Source organism: Coturnix japonica, chromosome 2 (genome assembly GCF_054131305.1).
Source record: "Coturnix japonica strain WE chromosome 2, WE-NBRP24, whole genome shotgun sequence".
In the NCBI taxonomy this organism is placed as follows: domain Eukaryota; kingdom Metazoa; phylum Chordata; class Aves; order Galliformes; family Phasianidae; genus Coturnix; species Coturnix japonica.
In genome coordinates, this window is record NC_140664.1 from 42,562,734 (window position 1) to 42,588,693 (window position 25,960).

At 47.6% G+C, this 25,960-nt stretch overlaps 1 protein-coding gene and 2 long non-coding RNA genes across 4 annotated transcripts; 1 reads left to right on the forward strand and 2 right to left on the reverse strand.

Moving 5' to 3' along the window:
* Positions 1–1,236: 1,236 nt before the first annotated feature.
* Positions 1,237–19,802, reverse strand: GATA6 (GATA binding protein 6). 2 transcript variants are annotated; one of them, XM_015855425.3, is made up of 7 exons: positions 19,667–19,802; positions 18,228–19,005; positions 15,691–15,857; positions 12,681–12,806; positions 11,067–11,154; positions 10,868–10,974; positions 1,237–2,956 (listed from the first exon to the last, which is right to left on the reverse strand). In XM_015855425.3, the coding sequence occupies exons 2-7, from the start codon at positions 18,985–18,987 to the stop codon at positions 2,789–2,791; spliced, it is 1,416 nt and encodes a 471-aa protein (XP_015710911.2). In that variant the 5' UTR covers positions 18,988–19,005; positions 19,667–19,802; the 3' UTR covers positions 1,237–2,788. The 2 variants fall into 2 exon arrangements, with proteins under 2 accessions (XP_015710911.2, XP_015710910.2); XM_015855424.3 differs by having other exon boundaries at positions 10,841–10,974.
* An 82-nt stretch (positions 19,803–19,884) lies between these two features.
* LOC146761789 (uncharacterized) lies at positions 19,885–23,489 on the forward strand. The gene is made up of 2 exons (XR_014942607.1): positions 19,885–20,787; positions 21,782–23,489. It is a non-coding gene; the product is annotated as an uncharacterized LOC146761789 (long non-coding RNA).
* LOC146761790 (uncharacterized) lies at positions 23,086–25,421 on the reverse strand. Its single transcript, XR_014942608.1, has 2 exons — positions 25,000–25,421; positions 23,086–23,216 (listed from the first exon to the last, which is right to left on the reverse strand). It is a non-coding gene; the product is annotated as an uncharacterized LOC146761790 (long non-coding RNA).
* Positions 25,422–25,960: the final 539 nt, after the last annotated feature.

Consider the following 25,960-nt stretch of genomic DNA (forward strand, 5'->3'; position numbering starts at 1 on the left):
TCAAGGAGTGTAGCTCTGACCTATACAGTCCTCTCCTCCTGCCCAGTAGTGAGGTTTGTGTTACACTATTCAGAAGTAGTGCATCAAACTTCATTCCTGTCAAAAATAAAACCCACTAAAAAACAAAAAGGATGCAAGACTCCAGCTAAGTCTGAAGGCTGCTCAGCACCCGTTAGTGACAGCTTTTTATCCATTTAAGTGTCAGCACTGAAAAACCACAGAAAAGGGCATTTCAGCCAACAAATGCTTCAAAAGAAAAGAGATTCATTCTCTTGTGCACACCCTCTGCTTTCTAAATCCAGTGTTTCCTTGCATGGCCCACTTTCCAGTTGGATGGGGCTAAACATCTATTAAGTTAGAAGATCCCAGCCCATGTGCTGCAGCAGGGCTGGGCTGCACCACCACATTAACCCACAGATTTCAATGAACTGAAGTGGTCTAGCACCATGACAGTCTCCTTGGGTCTGCTGAGCAGGTCTGGAACAGACCAAACTCCAGAAGAGACTGTTTAACTCTGTTTGCTAGAAGCTGCTCTCTGAGGCCTGTGATGCTGTGTCCATCCTTTGGTCTTCACATCAGCCCTGGGATTACAGAGGCAGCCTCAGCCCTCTTGGGTTTTACAGGCTGGAAAACAAGCAGGCAGGGTGCTGTGCTGGTGCACAGCAGCATAGCTTCACCACAAGAAGTAGAGCTGCCCCACTTCGCCCCAGATGGATCTCATTCTGAGGAAGGTGAAGAGAAGTATTGCAGCCACCCGCAGGGTGATGGCAGTCAGCATCCCTGTCCAGCAGCACTGCCGGCGTAGCTGGAAAACACACAAAGTATAAAGTCTTGCTCTCAACAGCAAAGCAATGCAGAGGGCTAGTCCTCAAAGCCAGCCAGAAGCTTTCTATTCCCCTCAGCAGCTATAAACCAACATCTTCCCTTTTTCTGCACCTTCAGCTGTGGTTGCCCTTCAGACTTCGCTGCCGGAGGATGCCAGCAGACAGGCAAGGGCTCTGCCACACCACCAGCTGATTTTTATGCACACAAGAGACCTGCATTTCACATATTAGCTACTGTGTGAAGGCCAAGCAAAACCGTGATGGTTTTCACAAGATGTTTAAGCAGAAATACAACTTTTGCGCACAAGAGACGCTCACGCTGGGAGGTGCTGGACCCCAGCTGTGCATACCGCTAGGAGGCATACAGAGGGACATTTTGACTTAAAAACATAATTGAAGCCATCAGACGTGCTGCCTGCATCCATAGTTTTTAATACAGATTAACTGATGGGGCTGAAACAAAGGAGAAGGCACAGTGTACAGAAAGAAAAAGGAAAGAAAAAAAAAAAGGAAAAAAAAAAGCAAAAAAAGATACCCTTTTATTTGTAGAGCTCTGATGAAACAACTTTCCAAATGCCATCCCATTTAAAAAACAATGGAAACCAACCTAACGATGTGTCAGTCAGTCACACTATACAGATCGCATCCTAAATTTCAAAGATGCCTTCATATCTTATGGACTATTTACATATGTATCGGTTAGGTAGTAAAGTTTCATTGCGATTCGTTTCTTTCCAGTACATACTTCTTTCAAATGGCAAAAATTAATAATAACCGACCTGGGGATGCATTTGCTTTAATGTACAAAACTTAGGAGCAAACAGCTAGGGCAGTTTTCCTGAGAGAAGGCTTGTTCTTTGAAACTCCTGCTTTAGCAACTGGAAATACAGAAAGTGGATGGATTTTGTTGCACTAAAAAGCCTAAGGATGCCTAGTTAAGTTTTTCTTTTAAATTATTTACGTACCATTAAGTTAAAATGTTTACATTCATTCATTCGTATAAAAACCGTTGTTAAATCTTATGCAAATGATTTAACACTGATTGCTGCAACGCAAATTGCACTTCTTTTTCTTAAAAAAAAAAAAAAATTATTGTATATATGGAAGAGAAAATATCTGATTGCTACCCTGTTTACAAATTTCGACTGACTCTATACAGTTCAGCCACAAAACATGAACTTTCATGAACCTCAGTCACAGTGTACTTCAAAAGTTATAGAGCAGTCTCGCAAAGTGAGTAAATATCTTAAACAACAACAAAACCTCCTTCGCCAGCTCGATCCCGTGAGGTTTGTACCAAAGGCTGTGATTTCCTCGCCGGGCATTGCTGGGCTCTGGCACATGGGAGCAGAGCAAGGCGGGCACAGGATGGGTGAAGAGGTCAAATGTCCAGCTCTGGCGCCCACGCTGACTCCAGCAGTACACGCTACCAACACTTCAGAAAGTATCTGCTTATCTCTAATAATTCAAACTTCCCCAACACTGACGGCATCCATCAAATTCTTGGGAGGAGAAGGTGATGAGAGAGTGAAAACAAATATACAATCAGAAAGGCAGCACTGCTGGGTGAGTTGAGGATGTGTTTCTGGAATCTATCAATAGGTCTAGGTTTCTCTCTTTTTTTTTTTCCCCAATTTTCCTTTTTATTTTTACTTTTTTTCTTTCTTTTTTTTCTTTTCTTTTTTTTTTTTTTTTCTTTTTTTTGAGTGTGTATGGCTGCATTTAGCTATCCCTTGGTGGGCACTTGTTTTCCCTACAGTTTTCTTGCATAGATGAGGATCAGGATGCTTCGGCAGAGCCTCTTAAGGGGGACTGAAAGCCGCCTCTGCCACCAAGGCACGGAAACAATTTCAGAGGAGCGTCCCTAGCCAGCACTCTCGCTGCCACCGCTCCGCAGAAGAAACCCCGCATGGACGTCTGGGGGCTGCTGCACAGTGCCGGGATCCAGCTTGGCTGGCAGCGGGTCATGCCAGAGCCAGGGCACACCAGTGATCCTGTCTGACGGATGCCGTCACCTCGGCCGTGGAGGTCAGGCTGACTCCTGTGTACAGCCCATCCTGACCTGAATACTTAAGGTTGCTGCTTTCGGGACTGGTGCTCTCTCCTGGGCCGGACATCACTGACGAGCTTGCCTGGAGAAGAATGGAAAGGGAGATTTCAGTGAGAGGGTGAGTTTTGCACTGCTTTTCTAAGCATTTGTGAAAATCCAGGGTTTGTGCCCTGCTCTTAAAACCACACAAGACCACAGAATGGCTGAGGACCACCCTGAGCGGGCTGCCCAGGCCCAAGTCCAGGCAGCAGCTAAGATCTCAAGGAGATTGCATGGCCCCTGTAGGCAACCTGCCTACAGCCATCACCTGCCCCCAAATGTTGTATCTGACTCAATATTTTGGGGACAGCCTCTTCGTTTTCCTATGGTAGCAAGGTCTAACTAGGTTGACAGCTGTGTTTGGAGAACGGTATGTGGTTGTCTTCGCAGCAAGGTAGAAAAGAAAGTGCACAATGTGCAAGAAAGTATCTGGAAATTAGACAGTAAGGTAGGAGGCATGCATGATGAAGGACGCAATGCATGTGTCGCATCACTCTCTAGTGAAGGAACACAGACACCAGCGCCAAAAGTGTGAGCGAGGGATGGTGGCACCTCTAGTTTTACTCCTGCCATGGTAGAAGCCGAATGCATCCAGCAGTGGGTGCTGAGCACCTCCTGGAAGTCAGATTTCTTTGGCCCCCACAGACTTTAAGACATCTAAAACCACTCCTCACCATCCAATACACTCACCATGACCACTTAATCGCCACAAGGCTAACCACTTAGGGAGATGCCCAACTATGCTTCTAACCCAGGAGCACGGTTGCTTCATGACACCTACCACCACCTACGCACCCCGAAACAAAGCTCAGGGAACCCTGGTAGGCACAAAGCTGAAACTCTGACCAGTGCTGTAATCAGTTCATTTATTTTAATAGAGAAACAGGGAGTTGCAAAGACAAAGAAACAATCATTTTTTCCATGAGGTTGAGCAGATCCACTAGAGAGGAAAAAAATTTGTGGTGCCAGACAGAGAAGGGGCAACATTTTTACCTGATAAAGGAAATGTTTAAGAGCTGACTTCATGCAAAATTAACTCTTGGATATGTCAACTTTGAAACCTTAATTTACTTGTTAATGGATAGTCTTCGGACAGGATTCCTTAAAAAGAGGAAGAAAAAAAAAAGCAAAAAAAAAAAGACTATCCTAAACCCTGATTGCAGAAGCTTCCTGCTTGCTGTTTAAGTGAAAAGTATACATATTTAATCATTTTACAAGAGTAGAGTTCTTGGCTCTCCTGGAGCCATGCCAATCTAGCAGTTCTTACATAGGAAAAGCAGGGTTTTGCTTATTCAAAGGCAGATTCCAAACTGCACTTCCCAAAGCTTTTGTTGCTAACCCAGCTGAAACCTCACCTGAAAGAGGTACTCGTTGCTAGTGGTCAATTCTGGCTGTAACAAACCAGAGGCCAGTATTTTATTTATCTTTTATTAAAATGTCTGATGGCTGCTATTCTTGCACCCAGTTACATCAGCTGTTACGTCAAAACGCAACCACTGCTGCTCCAGAAAACAGACAGAATTGCTCCAATTTGAAAACACAATTTTATATTATCCCTCTATCAGATTCACAATTACTGTTCAGTAGCAGCTAATCTGTATGTCCTCTTTGTCTGCACCCAAATAATTCAATGAGTCGATTTTCGCGTGAACCTTTAGGTCCATTTTCAGGTCTTGCATCAACCCAGATTTTTACAATTCACATTCATTGTGTGGACTCCTGTTGGCACCACACACCTATTTTTTTAACAGACTGAGTGTCCCCACGCTGGAAGAAGGGTTTAAATGACAGCAGTGTTTAGGTTTAGCAGAAAACACTGGGAGCTGTTTTGAAAGGTTCCTGTTTGCCCATATTTGCCGCTGTTGTTCCGGCAGGCAAATATCTTATCACTGCCTATTTTTTCCGGGCTCGGAAAATGTAGTTCACCCTTTTCCTGATTCAGCCCCATAGAGGTGGGGCACAGTGCTCTGCCCTTTCCATACTGGGTTATCAGCTCCCCCTCCCTCTGGCACCCCAGAAGGGAGGACACAGAGGCATGTCCTGTTTGAAGGCCACCCATCCCTATCCAACCATGGCTGGATCCTGGCCCCATTGAGCCAGCATGGGCAGGACCTGGGCTGGACAGCTGGGCCTGGAAACCCCACCTTGGTAATATCATGACAAAACCAGGCAGCTGAGGCAGCTCCCAGAGTGAGACATGGAAAACAAGTTCATGGAAAGGAGGTAGCCACATCTTTGAGAGAGGTGACCCAAGCTGCCTACCTCCGACTTCAGCAGAGGAAAGGCAGCAGAAAGTTGGTTGGTTGATTAGAGGACATTTGTTAGCTGGAATAAATGAACTGAACAATGCTGCTGAAGTCAAGATGCTACCCCGATTTTCAACAGCTGGCTCAACCAAATGAAATAACGGATTTGTTTTTATTGCTGGTATCTGATAATAAGATAGATAATCAATGAAAGTCAACCTCCTGAGGAAAAAATGATTGAAGTCCCAAACAGATATCTGTATCTGTAAGGGTGGTTTAAGGATCCCAACTTTTTTCTACACAAACCAGGCAGCCTGTGGGCAGGTTGTCTGGATCAGAGGTGACCTCTCTGTAGAGGATCTGCCCTCCATGCTCACAACCAGACCCCAGCCAGAGCCACAGAGGGATTTAGACACCCACATCCTCCCCAGTCCTGCTAGCCCAGACCAGAAAAAGGCTGCTCAGCCCAGCTCTAGGGAAACATCTCCGGCTGGAAGACTCATTGTTTATTCTACCCACTCCTTCCTGCGCCGTCTGCCTGCCATGGAGACCAGGGAGAGGGGAGGGTGCTGAAAGGCAAAACCTCTGGTCAAGAAGTTGTGCTAACATCTGGAAGGGGTGGCTGAGAGCCTTGGTCTGAACCTCTGTTCCATCAGATAGACCTTTGCTCCTTCTGCTTCAAAAGTTCAAAACACTCCAGGAATTTTGGATATCACACTAAGTCTGTGTCTCAGCCAATAGGCTGTTCCCTTCCTCTTCCACTAGCATGGTTTAGCCTTGCTGCACTTAAATAATAACCGTAGTCAGCTGAAACACACTGGCAAAAACCTATTTCATATATAATTTATTCTGTCAAATGGTAGTGAGCCCTTTATTTTCCAGTCTCAGCCTCCCTTCAGTAACTGCCATCCCCACTCACAGCACTTTCTCCAAATACTCTATCCCTCCTTTCCAAACAGGGGTCTCAGTACTGCAAAACCACAGCTTTTCCCTGATTTAGTGACCCCCTTGGTACACAAAGCTGTAATTTCTTGCTAGCCTAATTGATCCTTTTGTTTATATTGCTGATGTGTAGGTTTACATATCTTCTAATCTCTCCTTTGTATTATAGAGACATAAATCTGTGGTTAATACTTCATTAATTTCCTAAAGGAGGCAACTTCCAGCATGGTTTGGGAAAGCTGATGACCCCTCTGCTGTCGAGGGCTGTTTGAATAATTGGTTTTATTGCTTTTGCAATAAAGCTAAACAAAGCAAAATATATGTGTCTATAAGCATGCATAAGGCCTGAGTAGAACAAAAAATACTCCTTTTTCCTTGGCTTTCCTCACTGAAACAAAAAAGATGGATTGCTTTGTTCCATTTGATATAAAAAGAACTGCTTTCTCTTGAACACGTGTACACACAGAAAAGAAAATGAACGGCTAAATTTATGAAACTGAGTGGGAAGAGAAAAGCAGAATCCTGTTTTGTGCAAGAGCAAAGACTAATGCAAAAGAGGAAAGAGATCTGGATTAATTTCCATTCCCTGACAGGGAAGATTTAACCTGACATTTCTTATCTCCCTGCATAATGCCCTGACTACCGGACTATTTGGTGCTTTAGGTTGCCACGTCCCTCATGCCTCCTACTGATCTTATTCCACCTGCTTTAAATATTTACTCATACCAGGACTGAGGCACTGTGTTCTCATTTTCCAGGTGAAAGTCCTAATGACTATGCTGGTGAGTCTTTCTCATCGAAGCTGCCCCAGCAGCTAACAGATTACTCTGCATTAAATGAAATATCATCATCACATAGTCTGAAGGAGCCTCAGCCATTCAACTTTCCAATATCCAGGTGGCTGGGAAATATTTTTAAGAGGTCACGGTTCATCCACACTCTGGGAGATACTATACTCACTTTGGTTCCCCTGTCACCTGCATTTATCTCCTATCAATGTGCTGCCTAGAAGAGAGCAAATATCAAAACCTCCAACAATCTCGTGAAGCCTCTTCTGAAAACAAAACAGAACAAGTATGCCAGAAGCTATTCAGTGAATTCAGTTCAAACTGTCTTGTCATCTGGGGAACAGCTAGAGCTGTGTTTTTCTTCCTGCTAACCAACTGCAAAGACTGGTTCCTTCAGCTCTCCCACTTTCCATACTACAACATAGAAAAGCTGGTCCTGAGCCACTTTCTGAAGGTCAGCCTCCAAAGGAAGTAAATAAATGTTTTACCTGTAAGATGTCTGTCTTAAGTTATTCTGCATTTACTCTGTGGTGTGAGGTTATGGTCCTTTTGAAATAGCTCTTGACTGGAGGCAAAGGGCGCAGCACAGTCCTCTGCAAGAGGAACTGCTCTGGTGCTGCTGAGCCTCTACTGACATCAGCTCTGGCTCAAGGAGCCTCCATGCCCTGCCATGAAAAGCAGATTTTACAGCAGTTTTCATCCTGCCTTTTGTCCTAATAAGGGAATAAAACCCTTCTGGTAATCACATCAGTTGGAGCCCCTGCATGGAAATGTATGGGTGTGCACTAAAGACTGTGCCCTTCGTTTAGCAAATTATTCCACATAGCTTTTCTCTGTGCTGTTTCAGCAGCAACAAAGGGAAAGCAGGTATACATGCAGATGCAGGCTGCCTGAAATCTTCAAGTCTTCTTTTTATGGGGATGTTAGGCAACTTCATATATCATGCAGTTGGGCCTTTTCCATATTAGTAACACAGGACACCCAGTACTTACACTGCTTAGGAAAACAGAAATGGGCCTAAATCCTAGATCCAGATGTGAATTTGGCAAATAGCTCCTTCACAATGGGGCAACGAAATATCTCCGATCCAAACACTTTTTACATCTTGAGATGTTTGAAATCAACTTTGCACCCATAGCAATTCATTAATCACATCTCTTAAATGTTTAAACTTCAGCTAGAATGTAAAATCAACATTAAAGGTTCCTGACAATTTGTCTTGAAATTGGCATCGCATGAAGTTCCCTTCATGAAATAGAGTGTTTCAAAGACACTTTTGTGAGTAATTGCTGCCCTTCTCTTTTTCTGCCCTCCCCTCTTTATTTTACTTTAAAAGAGATAAAGAAAGGTAGGGCAAAAAGTGAGTATTACTGACACAAATGAATTCTGCTGAATTTCATTTCCATTAGATTTTTACATAACTAGGAGCTCTTTTGGCAGCCTCCCACAAGAGACATAATAAATTACTTTTGTACCAGTAGAGGAATTCATTTTCTCTGTTTCATTTAGCAACAACATGGCTGTGAATTTCAGACAACAGTTTCTAAAACGTCATCATATTTTTTCTGCCTAATGTCAATTTGGCATTTTTCCCTTTCTCGCAGAAGGACCAGAGAAGAAAAAACCAGAGCAAGGCAACAACAAGTTGCCATGTCAATTGTGCAATGTGCAGGGAATGGACAAGTACACTCTCCGAACAGGTGACCAGGTTTCAGCAACGTCACCCTTCTTGTTAAGGCAACCAAAGATTAGAGAGACAGGATTCATCCATCTGAGGGCTTTTACCTCCTGACATGGCCTGAAGAAGCTTATTCTCCTCGTGCAAAGCCACTGCCTGTGCTAAGAATAGACACAAACCTTCAGGCTATCAATAAGTCAGCTCAAACGTGGGAAAAAAAAAAAAAAAAGAAAAGAAAAAAAGAAAGAAAGAGAAAAATAGAACTCCTGTGTATCTGTGCTTCACACACATGATCAGATTAAAGGCTTCCATGTTCTAAAATACTGCGTTCCCTTTCCTCTTGACAGCTTCAATGGGCTTTAAGAGCACCCAGCTCATGACGTTTTGGCTCACGGGCTCCTCCATCCCACTGAATTGCTGATGCTTGAGCACAGCAGGAGACACAGCCCACCTCCATCGCTTCCTTTTACAAGATTTTTGCACACAGGAGGTATTATGCAAGTGTTTTGTACACACAGGTCACATCTGGGGGAATGATGGTAGAGAAAAAGCCATGACTGTCCTCTCCTAGCCTGATCTACAGAAAAACCAGGGATGTCCTGGCACAGGGGTTGCCCTCATGTAATTAAGAGCAGCCTCAGGGTTTCTGCAAGTCGCTCATAGTTGCCAGCATCTCCCAACTCATCTTTTGCCTTGGGAACACTCAGCTCTCTCTCTCCTCTGTACCCCCACAACTCCTCCTGCCAAAATCACAACACAAAGTGTACCAGTAAAACAATAAAAGAAATATTGCTAATACCAGTTCTGACACACTGTCCTACAGAGAACGGCTGCTGAAAGGAAAGCGGACGACAGCCAGCCAAGAAATTGGCAGCACGGGGAAAACGGGATCTCTCTGTAATGTCTCTCCTTCCAGAGGAGTGCACAGCTGCACCACCTACAGCCCACACCTCTGAGGCTCAGGGTAGATTTTGCTGATAGGTTCTACCCATTGTATAAATCACACGACATTCCTCAGGTCAGCAGGCATCCAAAGGGAAAGGTAAGGAAAATCTGGCTGATTTTTTTTTTTTCCTTTGCAAATATTAGGGGAGAAATTAAAACAGTATTCAATGCAGGGAGCATGAAACCCAGCATATACTGCGTATTTTCATTGCTGTTTCTCCCCCCCCACCCCCTTTCCTTTTTTCTTCCCCTGTTTATTTTACTGGACTGTCAGGGTTTTCTCATGTCAAAGAGGAGTCCTGTTAATAATATCCTTGCCTGACAGCGTCAGAACCAAAAACCCAATGCTTCTGAAACTGGGTGGCCCTGCCAGCCGACAAACAATTGCATCAGCTAAAAATGCTTTTTGTTGTTCCTTTCCCTCTATACAATGAAACTCTGTACGTCAGTAATAAAGCCATTGATAGGAACTGGGATGTGGGAGTGCTGGGACATATTGAAAAATAGTTATTATAAACAATGTCCTCTTTTTATTAATAAAGAAGCAGAGAAAGCCACATTAGGAAAGCTTTTGAAAGAAATGATGTGGCAGATTAAAGGATAGGAAGATCAAAAGGAGCATGGATATGGGTATGTATAGCCAAAAGGTTAGGAATTAATTTGTATTAAGGCATTCAATATTAACAGTTGTATTTGTTATTAAATGTGATATCTGAGCGAAGAAAGGCAGTTTGTGATGATATGAGTGTGTGACTTAAAATAAGGATCAAAACTACTAGAGCTCATGGCTGTCAAAGGCTGAGCACCTGACCCTGGAGGAGCCTGCTGCTAGCAGCGGGCTGATCCATATGCATTGCAGTCAGCTAGGATCCTCTGCCTGCTTTCAGCTGGGTCTGGGTCCGAGTGTAGGAATACAGCTGAGTTTAAACCAAAAGGCATTATGCTTCCCTTCAAACAGCAGGGCAAATTCTTATCAAAGAGCATTTCAGAAACAAACAGCATGTGTGTAAATGTTTCTTGAAAGGATCAGTTGGGCACCATTTGTTGGTTTTGCTTCAGAGAAAAACCTTTGAGAGAATAAGCAAAACACTTCAAAACAAAAGGGCTTGGGCTAAGCCGTGCTTAACTTAATCATAAAAATTATATAGATCTTAATTAAGGGGTTTGTAAAGTACTTAAGCTTGTCGATCTGTTTACAGCTATATGTAATATCTTCCGAAAATCTTGTTCCAGTATCAGCTAACAAAAGTGGAAAGTTTATTTAGATTATTGTTCTGCTAGATAAGATAAAAGCTGTGATAACACCGCACGGTGATCGGCCTGCTTACCAATACGGATGCCGTGTCACTACTCACCCCCGAGGCTGCCGGCTGTGTGCTTGGGGAGGCGTTTTTGCTACAGTCGTCTGAGTTAGTAGAAGACGTGGATGTTGGAGTCATAGGAACTGCAGTAGTACTGTTACCTGAAACATCAGGGTCCGGCATTAAAAACAAGAACTTTCCAGCCTAGGAAAAGAATTCTAGCATCTCAACTACCTGATCTTTTCATATTTACCAGAGCATGCCTTTGACTTATTTATGTTCTTAGGTTTTCGTTTCCTCGTCTGAATTCCTTCTTTTTTCATAGCAAGTGGTCGGGGAACCTGAAAAGAATAAATTTCCACACCAGTCTTAGAGTTCTGCGTGTGCTCTAGTGGCCAAAAATCAAAAATAGACTATAAGAGCAAAGAGTGATGTTGAAAACGCCTGTTCAAGTCACGTACACCAAGTCATTTTTCCTCTCACAACATAGCGATTCCAAAAAACATTGTATTCTCTTTGGGCAAAATCATGAGCTGATTCAAGGGGAGTTTTTTTTTATCAGAATAAAGAAGTGGGAAAATGTTCTTTGTTAATGTAGGCTAAACAGCTTTTCCAGCACCTCGGTTGGTCCACAGATTAACAGCACCAGTTTAAAGGAGAAAAAGCACTGTTTGGCCACAGGTCATATGACATTAAATTGGACTGGATGTATCTGATCCCTTATTTCTTTTTCTAGCCAGTTGGAGATTATCTTCAGTGGTTTGTTCTGGAAAGCAAGAATGCAAATGAGGGGAAAAATTCTTCTCTCCTTGCAGACCACAAACTGGTTACCAGTTACTCAAACTGGATCGACACCTGTAAGCTTTATAGGACAGAAGCTTCACGCCATAATCAGCGTAGCATTGGTTCTTATAAGCAGTTCTGCATGTGATGTAGGATTAGAGTATCCAAATTTATGTTTGTAGAGAAAACGAGTTCAAAAGTCAGCTTTGTGCTTTCTGTATAATCATTATGATTATATGGAAAACCTTGGCTTAAAATGTATTTTAACTTCATGATAACATGAGTTAGTTTGGGAAAATGCAGTTCAGCCATGTGCTTACTATCATTGTTTTTAAACCAGTGAAAAAATTTACTTTCTTTTCAAAGGCTGGACCATGTACCAACCAATCCTAACGCCCACTTTCTTCAAGCACACGTGGCTCAGTCTTAACATAACCCAATGGGTCACCATGGGCTCCAAGTCTCAAGCCATATTCCATCACATGCAAGTTATTTTCTTCCTGCATTATTGCCTGCCAAGACTGAAATCGCATTTAAAGTTTTGCTGGCTTACCTACAGTTGTAATTGCATTTAAAGTTTTGCCCGTCTGGCCTATGAAAAGCTGTCCTATTAAATGACCAGTGTTTTTTTTTTTTTTGTCCCCTGACTGAAATCATGGCGACAAAAAGACCTCTGCCAATTATCCTAAGGCAGTTTCTTCATACAGATCTGTACCAATTTGCAATGACAAATCCCTTCAGGCACTGTCAACTCCATAACTTGCTAAAAGGGGAGAGCCATTTTCCAATGCCTTTTTCAGTCACTTTGTCAATTTCATACACCTCTTTTTTTTCCTTTTTCTTTCTTTTTTTTTTTTTTTTTTTTTTCTCTAACTCCATAGTCCAAGACTGTTAGAGTCAACAGAAACTTTGCCCTGGCTTTGGGAAGCCAAATGCCACTCACATGCTGTGCCCAGTGCCACCAGAGGGACAGACCTTCTGCCAGCACTCACCTGAGCCTGGGGGACAGGGCAGCCAAGCGCGAGGGGACACGGTACATAGGCCAGAGGGAACATGGCACCTCAGTCAAAAAGGACTTTCTTACCCCGTGAAGCTTCATGTAGAGGCCGCAGGCGTTGCAGACGGGCTCACCCTCAGCGTTCCGGCGCCAAAGGGTGGTGGTGGTGGTGTGGCAGTTGGCACAGGACAGGCCAAGCCGCCGCGACGAGGGCTGTGGGCAAAAGGAGGCAAACACACATGAACAGGTGGGTAGGAGCAGACAGTTGGTGTCTTTGCAGTTAATATTCCAAAAGTGGGGATGGCGGGAGTTTTTTATAGCATTTCTGAAGGATATCCTAGAACTGATGCAAGATTATCCTCATTTTCAAGGCTGAAAAGATGGCTAGAAGAGCCTGCAAGTCGCACATGGGAACCACCAACTGGGGCCTCCACTGAGACCAGGGGGTATTCCTCCAACAGGACAGACCACAACACCGCTGCACCAAATACGTCCCTGCAGTCCTGGGACACAACAACAAGCTTGGGCTTGGGCAAAGGAGAGAGGCTGAGGGCATCTTTCAGAGAGGGGAACACATCAAAAAGCATCAACTTGTGGAAGGGCTTCCTTATCGTCCTGTGCTTTAATATCATGAGAAAAAACAGCACGCCTTGGGAACGTGTTTTACGGAGGGGAGCTTTCCCTCGGCCGTCAGAAAAGCTGGTGTGAGACAACAAGGTCCACATTGCAAATAAGCCATTTATGGCACTCTTCCGTGGAGTTTGGAGCCAAGATGAAGCAACCCGGTATCAGAAATAACCGCATAACCCGGCGCTTTATGGCTGCAGGCTGTATATCATAAGTGAAGGCAGTCCTCATAAACATGTGAAATGAAGGTGAATGGGTTATAAAAGTTCCTGTAACAAGTGATCTCTTTTACGTTCATCACAAGCAAAGAATTCCAGCTACATCATAAATCTATTATTTTTCAAAGTATCGCATTGTCAAGAAAAAAATTATATATATATGTATATATATTAAAAAAAAAAAAAAGCCAGCAACTGGCAGCTGAACGAGCTTACGTGGAAAAGTCAGCTTTAGAGAACTGCATTAATCTTATTTTGGCCATAAAGCACCCATAACTGAAATGACTGAGTTGAGGGTACTATGCCCTTCCTCTTGAATCATTTACTGCTGGGTTGTTAGGCACAGCTCAGTCACCTTTGATACCACAGAGCCGCCCGCCATTTGGGAAACACGCAGCAGTGCTTTAAGTGTGGAGAATATTCCAGAGCAATGACCGAGTTTCTTGAATTTGGGCTGTTCCAGTTTCTTTCAAGGGGAATTTAATGCTGTGGCTCAGAGCAAGCTCCAGATTTAATAGGATTTGTGCAACTTTGGAGCAGTAATTCATTATTAATTGCACAATAATAACAATTTAAAAATGCACCAAATATAACACAGACTATTTCCATGTATTTCAGATGTGTCTACTTTCTAATCTCAAAAATCCAGTTCTCACAACACCAGAATTTTTGGACTCAAATGCACATAAATACGTGGCCCATTGCACTACACAATGCAATACGAGTTTCACGTGGAACAGGTTGTAACAAAAGTTGGTCATAACACATAAGCTGCATTTTCTTTCTTTGCAAGCAAAATGCCATTTCGCTGCTAAACCCTTCTGTCCTTCGTACGCAGACTGCTGTAAATCTAGTTTTATTCCTGTAGCTTTGCTCATTTCTGTATCTAAACAAACGAGAGGTTTGGGGCACATTTTGAAGTTAAAATGGCTTTTCCACCTCAGGAATTTTATCAGAAACTTTGGGGAAATCTAAACATGTTTAGCATTTTCAAAACATTTTCCCTTCTCACCTACATATTTCCAACGGCGTGAGTACGCAGCCGCCTCTGATTTATAGCTCTGGCCAGCGTGCTTGGTGCAGGCTATTGCACAGAGCTATTTCAGAGTTATTTAGCCGAGGTGTCGGGCTGAAATCAGGCTGCTGCCTGACTCCGATTTGGTCTCCTCAGCCCTCTCCCCACTCAGAAATGGTGAGCAGGGCCGGGGAGAGGTACGAGCCCACCAAAATCCACTCCCGGCTTTGGTGCCCTGGGCAGCCAAGCTCCCCATTCAGGAGATTAGGAGTGTTACCTCCTGCAATGTGATCTGGTGCGCAGCTGGCTACAAATACACAGGCACCCAGCGGCAACCAGCTACTGCCTCAGCGTTATGTTAACTTCGTCCCTTTAAGCAGAGGTGAGGTCTCTTTTGGAACGCGGACCATCCACTACCTGAGTGTCAGTTTTTTGCCTTCCCCCGTTAAAGGCATTAAATTCAGCCTGTTGTGAAATAAAGGATGAGTTTAAACGCTACAAAAACAGGGACGGAGCGGAGCAGCTGGTTTGATTGAAAGGCTCTTGAAGGGCCGATCGCTTTGCTACGCCGTCTCCGTACACAAGGGTCCAACCATCAGCTTGGATTATAGCGGCGTGATTTATTGTGGCTCGCTCCTAACAGCCATTACCAAGGCACGGATTCTTTTTCCCCGCTGACCTCCACCCAGATTTGCTAAACATAATGTGCAGTTCCCACTTGGTAAATTCTCTCCTCACCTATTCAGTGCCAGCCTGAGTTATAAACAGGGGCTCTGGTTTGTACTATTTATTTCCCCCCCACACCCCGGTTTTAGGAAGGTATTTTTAGAAAAATCACCGCTCATTTCTTAGGAGTCAAACAAAACAAAGGCTATTATCGTCGTTTAAACAATTGCTTTTCTTTGAGTTATATACAAAACTTGCTTACGTTCCCAAGGATCGAGCTCTCGGCAAACAAAGCAAGTCTGCAGAAATTCCCGGCTCTCTCAACAAACACTTTCCAAACCCGATGACTATTAAAATTTTTTCCATCCCTTTGGGAAAGTTTTGGAAGTAAACTCGCTCACCAGTAGGCTCCACTAATGCAAAATAAACCCCAAACACCTGTGTATGGGCAGAGGGTCCCAAAGACAGGCCCTCTGCCTGTGCCACCACTGCGCTGGCCTCCGAATTGGGACAGCTCAGACGCGTCCCTACGTCTCTCCCCCCCAACACCCGGCCCGCAGTCCACACTCACCACTCTCTTCTGGGGCTTGATGAGGGGCCGGCTGAGGCCGTTCATTTTGGTGTAGAGCCCGCAGGCGTTACACAGGTAATTCCCGGTGCCGTCCCTCCTCCACAGCGGGGTCTGAATGGAACCGCAGTTGACGCACTCGCGACTCTCAGAGAGGTCTTCCAGCAGCTCTGCGGGCAGGAGCGGGGCACTGAGATGAGGCACGGCCGAGCCATTCCCCCGCAGCCCTCGAGGGTGAATTATTTAAAATCCCCCCCGCACCACCTAATTTTTTGATGGTCTTTTCCTTGAATCCCACCACACTCGCTCCTAGCGCAGCCGCTGCTGCCGAAATGCCTTGCGGTAATGCCCTGCCGTAATACAAGCCCAGGACCCTTGCGCTTCGCCACCCTGCTCCGAGCCCACCTGAGGGCCCGGAGCGGCTTTACTCGGTGTCCCCGCCGGGCAAAGAGCCGTGCGGCTTTCTGATGGGAACACCTAGTGAACGGGTACGGCTTCGGCCTGAGAGCGCCTGGGCTCCGAGCTATAAAGGGGAACGAACGCTTGGCTTATTTGGTTCAATTCCTTCTCGGTGGGTGAGGGGGAAATGGAAAAATCGGAGGCGTCGGACCATCGTGCTCCGACGGCTGCGGAGCGCTGGGAAAGTGCTGAGCACGGCGAGGAGAAGAGAGAACGCGAATGTAAAAGCAAACGCCTTCCCCTTGCCAATCTCCGTGCTTTGTCTATTATATATATATATATATATATATATATATAATAGACAAAGCACGGAGATATATATATATATATATATATATATAAAAAATATACAAAGCACTGCCCATATATATATATATATACTTTTTTTTCTTTTTGGGGGCGAGGGGGGAGGAATAAAAAGTTTAAAAAAAGGAAAAAAAAAAACCACACTCCAAATCGAAACTGCATCAAATATAAACGTGGCGGCGGCCCCGAGGCATTAATCGTGCAGGGAACGGCCCTTCGTTGTGCATCAGTACGTGGCTAAGGGGGATCGGAGAGCTGCGGAGCGCAGCGCCAGCACTGATCCATCCCCACGCCAAGCACCGAGGCGATGCTCCACGAGCGCTGGAATCGCTGTTTGATTTGTCTTTCCTCGGTAGTTCCCTTCGCGCTGACCGAAAGGAATTGTGCTCTGATCGCACTGCTCGGGCTTTTGTTTTTTGGTTATTTATTTTCCTCGTTATTATGTATTTTATTTCCCTTAACTCTTGAGAAATATATTTCTCACCGTGGAAAGCAAAAGCAAAGGGCTGATTTGAGATTACTTTTTGGTAGCCCTGCGAGTAACGTTAAGTTGAGCTGCATCAGATCACCTCGTGTTTTCTTAGAAGCAAACCAAACGAAAGCGATGCCTGCGGGCTGCTGTGGGCCGCCCGTGCCACTGCCGTGCCCGACACAGACACCCCGCAGCTCTCCCACCGACGGGCAGCCCCGGCCCGCACTCCGCCGCCCCGACAACGACCCTGTGTGGACGGGAGGAAGCCCGGAGCGGGGCAGAGCCGAAGCCCATCGGGTTCCATCGGTACTGCCCCTTCTATCCTTCCTTTATCCCGTCTCGCATCCTCCATCCCGAAAAAGTCTTTACGCGTTTTTATTTGCTGTTATTTCCCCCCTTCGCTTTACGCTGCGATTTGGGGAAATGGTGTTCAAAGCGTTTGTTAAAACCTCGGCTTTGCTCTGCTCCGTTCCGCCACAGCTTCCTCCTCGACCACCGTGAGCGGGAGCCGAGCGGAGCTTTCATATGTCCGACAGCCGCCCGGTGCCACCGGGAGACGGCGGGGACGGCCCGGGGCGATGGAGCGGGCAGCGGGGATGGGCCTGGGGCTGTGGAGAGTGCGGGTGTGCACACACGTCTGTGCATACATCCCCATACACAGGTATATATCAGCATATATACCTGTATATGTAAGTATATAGAGACATATAATCATATATACATATATACATCTATATATATACATATGTACTCTCGCACAGTCCCATCTCTCCCTCCACACGCTCACTCCTACCCCTACAAACACCCTTTAAAGCCGCTCGATCGGCAGCGATCGTCACACGGCTGCGATTCCAGCAGCGATGTCCCCCTCAGCCTCAGCGATGTGACACCTCCGGAACCATCGGGACATCCCAGCACGGCAGCAGCGCTGCTGCCCGTTCCTATCGACGGAGCGAGGCTGAGTCTCACTTTCTTTAAAATATATATAAATATTGGCTGGGTTTTGTTTGGTTGTATTTTTTTTTTCCAGTGAAGTAAGGAAGCGCTTTGCGGATGAAATCTTGATGTAGTCCAACCGATAAGTAATTCAGCAATTAAGCGATCTCATTATTAATTTACTAATACTATGGTTAAGAACGGGCTCGCACTCGGGGACGGCAGAAAACCCCAGAACTGAGAAACAGCCCCGCTCGTGCCCCCCCTCCCCCCCATCCCGGCACCGTTCCGCTTGGCGACAGCCCCGAACGAAGCTCCGTTCCCGACCTCTCGCCCCGGACCCCACGCGGCCGCCGGCTGCCCCTACCTGCGCTGGGAGCCCGCACGGGGATGGGCGCCGCTCGTCCCTGCAGGCAGTGCAGCACGGAGTTCTCGAAGGGCGCCGCGGGCCAGGCGGGGCCGAGCTGCGGCCCCACGTAGGAAGCGTAGGGAGCCGGGTAGGAGCCGTTCAGCGGCCTCGGCAGCGCTCCGTACTGCTCCCTCGCCGCCAAGCCGCCGCCGTACTGCTCCCGAGAGGCGCCGTTGGCCACGGGCGGGCTGGGCGAGTAGGGGAAGCGGCCCGAGGGATGCGCGCCGCCCGCGGCGCCGTACGACGGGCTCTCGGTCGCCGGCTGCGACCAGACGTGGCCGGCCGGAGCGTGGCCGGGCTGGGCCGCTCCGCCGCCCTGCAGGTAGGGCAGCGTGGGCAGCACGGAGCCCACGCGGGTGGTGGGCACGTAGACGGGCGAGCTGGGAGCGGAGTGCATGAAGCCGCCCGGAGATCCGTCGTAGGGCGCGGGGCCCTGCGAGGCCGAGATAGCCAAGGTCTGGTACATCGCCGGCGGCCGCTCCGAGTCCGGAGGCAGCGAGAGAGGCAGCGGGACGTCCTCCTCCCGGCGGGCGGGCGGGCCGGGAGCGGGGACGGCCCCGAGGTGCGGCGGGGCGGGTCGGGGGCTGCCGCCGGGCTCCGGAGCGGGGGTCCCGGAGGTGGAGGAGGAAGAGGGCGAAGGAGGCGCCCGGGCGGCGAAGGGGTACGAAGACGCAGCGCACCGCTCCGCCGCGCAGCAGCCGCCTTCAGCCACGGCCATGCAGCTCCGCTCTGCGCGCTGGGTGGGGACGGGAGGGAGGAGGGAGAGGGGAGGGGGTCCGCGGGGTGGGGGGGTAAAGGGGGGGGCGGGACGAGAGAGGGAGGGGAGGGGGGAGAGAAATGACAACAACAACGTTAGCGCCGGGCGGCCGTAACGGGACCCGCCGGCTCCCGTCCTCACCTCCGCGACCCACGGCTGCGGGGGGGGGGAGGCAGGGGGACGGGGGTGCGGCAGAGCCCCTTCCTCTGTCACCGCCGTCGTTACGATTCCCGGTGCGATGAGTGAGTCATTTGACAGTGTTCTGCGGTGACAAGCACCGGGAAGGCGATCGCTCTGAGGTTACTTCGCGCACCGCCTCTATCGTCCGCTCCTTCCCAGCACGGTGTGGGGGGAAAGCGGACGGGAGGGGCTCGGGGCCGGAGCCTACGACTGCAGGGACAGGGACCGGGATGGCCGGGATCTCCGAGAGGAGACGGTGTCTCTAAGAGGGGGCACCCGTAGGGATCGACACGCAGATGGGCGCGGAGCGCGTCTCCCTCCCGCCCGAGATAAGCGGCAGATAAGGGCCGGCAGCTAGATAAGGCTGCGGCCCCGCCGTCGGATGTTTGCCCACAAACCTCCCTTGGGCTCCCCCGGCGGAAAGCGAACGGAAAGGAGCGGGGAGAAGGGGGGCCCAAACCTGCTGCCGGCTCCGGGCCGGGAGGGATCCAGCGCCGAGGGGCAGCGGTGGCGGCGGGCGGCGTATAAATGGGAGAGAGGAGGCGCCTCTCGCCGCCGGGCCGGGAAAGTGCAGGCGGAGCGGCCCTGATTGGGCTCCGGACGCTGAGCAAACAGCGGCTCCGCGGGATCTGCGGGCGGGCGGCCGGGGGGGCACCGCACCGCTCGGGGCCGGGCAGGGGAGGAGGGGGCGGGGGGTGCCGAGCTCGGCGGTGTCGCTGCCATTAACCCTTCGTTCTGCTCCTTAGCATCAGAGCGCTGCGAGGGGGAACGCACGCTCCTCCCCGGCCGTCAGGTGAGGCCAGAGCCGTGTGCGAGCCAGAGGCTGTGCGCGTTTCTCCGCTGCTTCGTTCTCATTCTTTTTTTTTCTCCCTCTTTCTCCCCCCCCCTCCACCCTCCTATCCTCTTATCTCAGCTGTGTACAAACTGATAGCGGGAAAGTGAGTGGAAATTAAAATAACGGCGTTGCCCCGAGGTTATCGCCTGCGGATCTGTCGGCGTCGTTCCGCGAAGGGCGGGGATGGAGGGGGGGGGATGGGGGCGAGAACCTGGGGGGGCAGAATGGGGGGTGCGAAGGGGGAAAGTTCCTCTGTCGGATTGTAGCTTTCCTCCGGGCTCTGTGTGAGTACTGATGTTCTCCTACCGGATTAGGAGTTTTGTTTTATTTGTATTTTATCCTTTAAAAATAATCATTTTTATTTCATATCATCGCATTCCATCGTTATTTTTACCATTCGATGTTTGTTAACGGGCGTAACAACACGCGGAAAATAACCTTTTCAAAGCAGCCATCCGCTGTCTCTCAACGCCCCGCGCTCACTCCCCACACGACTTTGCCACGTAAAACGCTTTTTCTTTCTCCCTCCGTGTTCTTCACCTGCCGGGGTGCCCTGGGGGTGATACAGACGCCGCTTCTCCCCCCCACACAAACAACGATCCCGCCCCTAAACGCCGCCGGCCCAACGCTGCCTTCGGGTCGGGCCGAGCCCTGAGGGGCACCGACCCCCGGCACGGCTGTGCCCCCGCCTCCGTGCTGCCGCCAGCTCCTCGTGGCCTCGCTCCGTGCTCTCTTCAGACGTAACGGTGAGCCCCCAAACGAACCAACCCCAAACCCCACAGCCGGGCTTTGCAGTCCCTTAGGGCAACCCCATCGGAGGCAACTCATCTCAGGGAGGGCCGGGCCGGCTGCGAGGGGTCACTTTGGGGACCGTCGCGCTCTCCCCGGGCGGTGTTTATGTAACGCGATGTACTCGAGCGGCGCGGGGAGAGAGTGGGGCCGGGCCGATAACGCAGCGCCCTGAGCGCCGACGTGCCGCCTGAGCGCCCCTCCGCTCCTTATCCCAGCGCCTTAAAATCCGCTCTTATCGCCGCCACCCCCCGCGCTGGGACATCGGGGCCGGCGTTATCGCCCTGGCAGCGGCGGGGCGGGCAGCGGGCGCTCCGTCCGTCCCCTCGGGCCCGACGGTTGGTGGAACTCTCCCCCTAAAAGCCCACGGCGCTTCGGAGGGGATCTTGACGCGTCCCCCTATCCCCTATCGATAAGGCGCTCCCAGAGCTGGAAAGAACATTTCGTTTTTAGCTTCAAAAACCTGCGAGCAGAGCTGAGCTCCCGTTCCTGCTCTAAGAACCTTACGCGGGCCGAAACAACCGCCTTCCCCTCTGTTTTTAGCTTCGGCTTCTTCGTTGTTTCTATTGCCAGCACCGCCGGCAACGGGAGTCCCGTTGGAAACAATGTTCGTGAGGGAGAGTTGGAAACAAAGATGCAATTTACATATATGCGCACACTTATATATATATGTGTGTGTATGTGTGTGTGTGTGTGTATATATATATATATATATAAAATTGCATCTTCTATACACGCAAGAAATATATAAATATATATATACACACTCACACATATATGTGTGCGTATGTATATGTACACAATGTATATATAAGCATATATTCTTATATGTATGTGTGTATATATATATATATATGTACACTGTGTGTGTATATGTGTATATATATATATAGAAAGGTATATATATATGTAAGTATATATACACACATGAAAGTTGCAATCTGACTGCAGCAAAGCCTCTCCCTTGCTCCAATGGATTTCCGACTGCCGTTCCGTGAGCAATGGCACCATATGGGGACTCCGTCGCTGCTCGCCTGAAAGCGTCGGGATCTCTGCCGGGGGCAGCCCGATCCGCTCTGTAAATTGAAGTCTCGTTCGATCGGTGGAGAAAGAAAGAAAGAAAGAAAGAAAGAAAGAAAGAAAGAAAGAAAGAAAGAAAGAAAGAAAGAAAGAAAGAAAGAAAGAAAGAAAGAAAGAAAGAAAGAAAGAAAGAAAGAAAGAAAGAAAGAAAGAAAGAAAGAAAGAAAGAAAGAAAGAAAGAAAGAAAGAAAGAAAGAGAGAAAGAAAGAGAGAAAGAAAGAGAGAAAGAAAGAGAGAAAGAAAGAGAGAAAGAAAGAGAGAAAGAAAGAGAGAAAGAAAGAGAGAAAGAAAGAGAGAAAGAAAGAGAGAAAGAAAGAGAGAAAGAAAGAGAGAAAGAAAGAAAGAAAGAAAGAAAGAAAGAAAGAAAGAAAGAAAGAAAGAAAGAAAGAAAGAAAGAAAGAAAGAAAGAAAGAAAGAAAGAAAGAAAGAAAGAAAGAAAGAAAGAAAGAAAGAAAGAAAGAAAGAAAGGAGGGAAAAGGAAAGAAAAGGAAAGAAGAGGCGAATAGAAACAAACCAAAGTCTCCACATAGCAGCGGGAGGATCTCAGGGCTGGCTGAAAACCCGTTATTAAAATAATCATAACTATAATGAAGAACTGCGGATGCAGCGAGAACCTTCACCCTTCCCCCACCCCCCGCTCCCGCTTATTTTGTACTCCTTTTCTCTTTCCTTCCTTCCCCCTTTATCCCACCCGTAAGTGCTGCCGGCCCCGCGCAGATCCCCGCTCAATCTCCGCCGTTCCCGTCCCGTCCCCTCGGCAGCGTTTGTCCGTTCGCTGCGCAAAGGATCGGCGCTTTTCGATCGCTTTAGGAAAACGCCGGTCTTTGCGTTACCGACACATCGAATTTATTCAAAGTTACTGGACTACGTCGGGATCGGAAAGTCCCAAAAGACGCTTATGGCAGGGAGGCTGCACTGTGCCGTCCCATTGCCACCGTCGGCGTCTTGTAAAGGGTCACAGATGAGTGCATTTGGAGGTGCGAACTGCTCCGTTTCAGCCCCAATTGGATGGATGCGAGTGCAGCCGGCCGTGCGTAGGGGCTGGCTTTGCGCACTGTCATCAGTTCCTACGTTTATCACCCTCGACGATAAAAACTCAGGGAAGAAATTCAAGCTTTAGCACAGCGATGGCCGAGTAGGCGGGAGTCATCCCGATGGCTCTGCTTTTCTTTTCAGCATTCGTAACGTGGGCATTGGGTAACCAGTCCTCACGAGTCGGATTGAGTTGTTCTTATGGGTCCCCTCCATGTCGGGATGTCCGATGGTTCTATGGCACTAAATCCACCCGCTAGAATTTGCACAGTGGCTATTTCCAAGGGAAAGAAAAAAAAAAAACCAAACATAAAAGAAAAGGCGTAGGCATCGTTGATGAGCCCTGAGTGTAACAGCATCAGCTACAGATCGAAACGCCTCCAGGGGTTTGTAAGCAGGACTGCATCTGGGTCTTGCACTGAGCTGCTATTCAGAACGATCAAACAGAAGCTGAGCCATGCACAACTGCAATATCTGGCTGTGAAATAAAGCAATTTAAAGATAAAATATTAATAATGAATAATAAAAAAAAAGTGTTTACTTATTAGAGATTTGTGTGCATTACTTGCTTTTGCTGCAGCCCTGCAGAAATGTCTGTGTTCTGTGGGGCAAAGTGGCTGCTCCCTGTGTTTCACACTGGGCTCTGTCAGGTTACCCAACACCTCTGTGGTTCAGGTGCCAGGCAGTTGCGTGGGCACTGAGGCTGTGCAGGAGGATGGGGATGGACAGAGGGAAGTGAGGTGGCAGCAAAGGTTCACACCGATGCTTGGTTCTTACATGCTACGCAGGGCAATGATCTCTAAGGTGGGTACAATTCAGCCTGAACCTAGACTTCAAGCTGTACCCTTCAGGTTCTCCCTATAGAAGCAAGCACTGCTCAGCACCCAGACCCTGCCTCTCGCTGTGCTCCATTTTTGTATCTCCTCAGTTTGGCTTTTGATAGCTTCAACAGAATTGTTGAATGACATTTCCTTCGGCTGGGCTTTTCCAAACAAATTAACTTCATCTCTGCTTGCAAGAAATAGAAAAACATATTTTGCTGGTGCCTGCTTGGAACTGTGCATGCCTGCGAGGTCCAGAGGGTGACACCTTTTCCACAGCATTTCCTTTAATACACCCGTAGAGGAGAAACTAATGGCTGGGACCTGTGCCTACGAGAAAGCTAAAAACATTCTGTACAAAAATACACTGACCAAAGCCAAGAGTTTGGGCTGTCAGAACACAGAGCTGACTTGGGTGCATCTGCAAAGGGGACTGGAAAGCAAATAGTTCAACTTGAGCTGGAAAGGGAGCACAGAGGGATGGGGCAATGGGCCCCTCACTCAGCAGAAGGGAGAGCTGCCACTGGTCCATCCCCCTCTTTGCACGAAGGCAGAATCCAGCAGCCCTACAACTACACATTACTAAAAGGAGCAGCAGTACATCTCCATTGTGGTATTCACTGTTACGAGGGTTCCCAGTATCTGTCAGTGTGGATGTCAAAAATAGGCTGTTTAATGGGCTAAGTTATTTTATCAACCCTCCTTTTGGAAGGGAGAATCCTGCTGAGTAAAGCACAAGAAGTAAATAAAGCCTTACCATTGAGGACCTGGCTCCAGTGGGAGTTTTGCTGGAGAAGGGCCCGTAAGAATTGACCTATATAATTAAAATGTGACAGCATGCATTTTCCTTTACGTCAGTGCACCCTCGTGTCAACCTTAGAGTCACAGATCTGTTACAGCTGAGCAAAGTGTCCATCTGGGGTCCCCCCTCTTGGTTAAAAAGAAAGCAAAAAGATGCTATTAGGGAAACGTGTTAATTAAAAATAAGCATAGTGGTCTAAATGATCGCTACCAACAGTATTAAAAAGGGCAGTTTAATTATGCTGGTTGATGTCAGTTAATCATTTTGGGGCCATCCAGGTCTAAACCGGGGTAATTTATTGACTGCAATAAAAACTGGACATGTGCCATATTATTCGAGAAAAACAATACACTGCAAAAACAATACGGAGAAGAGGTAATTTGTACAGAGTTCATGAGACAATTATATATCATCTAAGCACAAAACTGACTCACCATGCCCTTGGCTCCATTTATTAGGAGAGGTTTGAAGGATGTGCTGAACATACTGAGAGTCCAGGAATTTAAGCTGAAATCCTGCCTGTACAGACAGGTATGTATCCAGGGACTGGTGTGACCCAGCACACAGACCAGAATGAAGTGTTGCTTGACTCAGGACTCGGGACACTACTTCATTCTTTGGTGCTGTTTTGCTGAGGAGTGATTTGGAACTTGATCAATATCACTGGAAAACTCTGATAAATGATTCAAGACCAAAAAAAACCCCAACCATTTAAAGAATTAATTACTGGTTTCAAACCCTGATGGCAGACTGAAAGCTGCCTGAACATTACATGCTTCTCTGGCACTTCTGATGGTGCAGAGCTTCTCTGGAGCAATCCATAGCATGGAAGCTGGGCTGTGCCCATCAAAGTCCAGAAATGACCTGGACCAAAACAAAAGCAAGTTGCTGAATGATTCTTCAAATTGCCAAGTCATATCTGCACCGCAACCTTCTGAACTCTTGTTGGATGCTTTTCCTTGAACTTTTCAAGCTATTTAAGGAATGTACAAATATTTTCTTTGTTGATTATGTAAAAAATTTCATTAAATGAAGCTTCCCCCCTCTCTCCCCCCCCTCCCATTTGCATCTCTTCTGATGTTTCTTACTCTGTTTATCGCACGTTTTGTGTTTGAATAGATTTCAGTGGGTGATGTCTAGCCACGCTGCCACAATCTGCGGAGGAGGTTAATGGTTATAATGAATATTCATTTATAAAACGGGGAAAACCTCAGTGCCTTTTTATTTGTTTCTATTAATAATAATTCTGGCTGGCACACAATATGTTTTAAAACTAAGCCGATGAGAATTGAGGAGCAAATGTTGTGTCTGAGGAGACCTGGGTCTGACTTTAACCCATGTAGGGTCTGGATGCTGGAAGGTCCTTCTGCAGCACGCTGGCTTTGGTGCCATGCT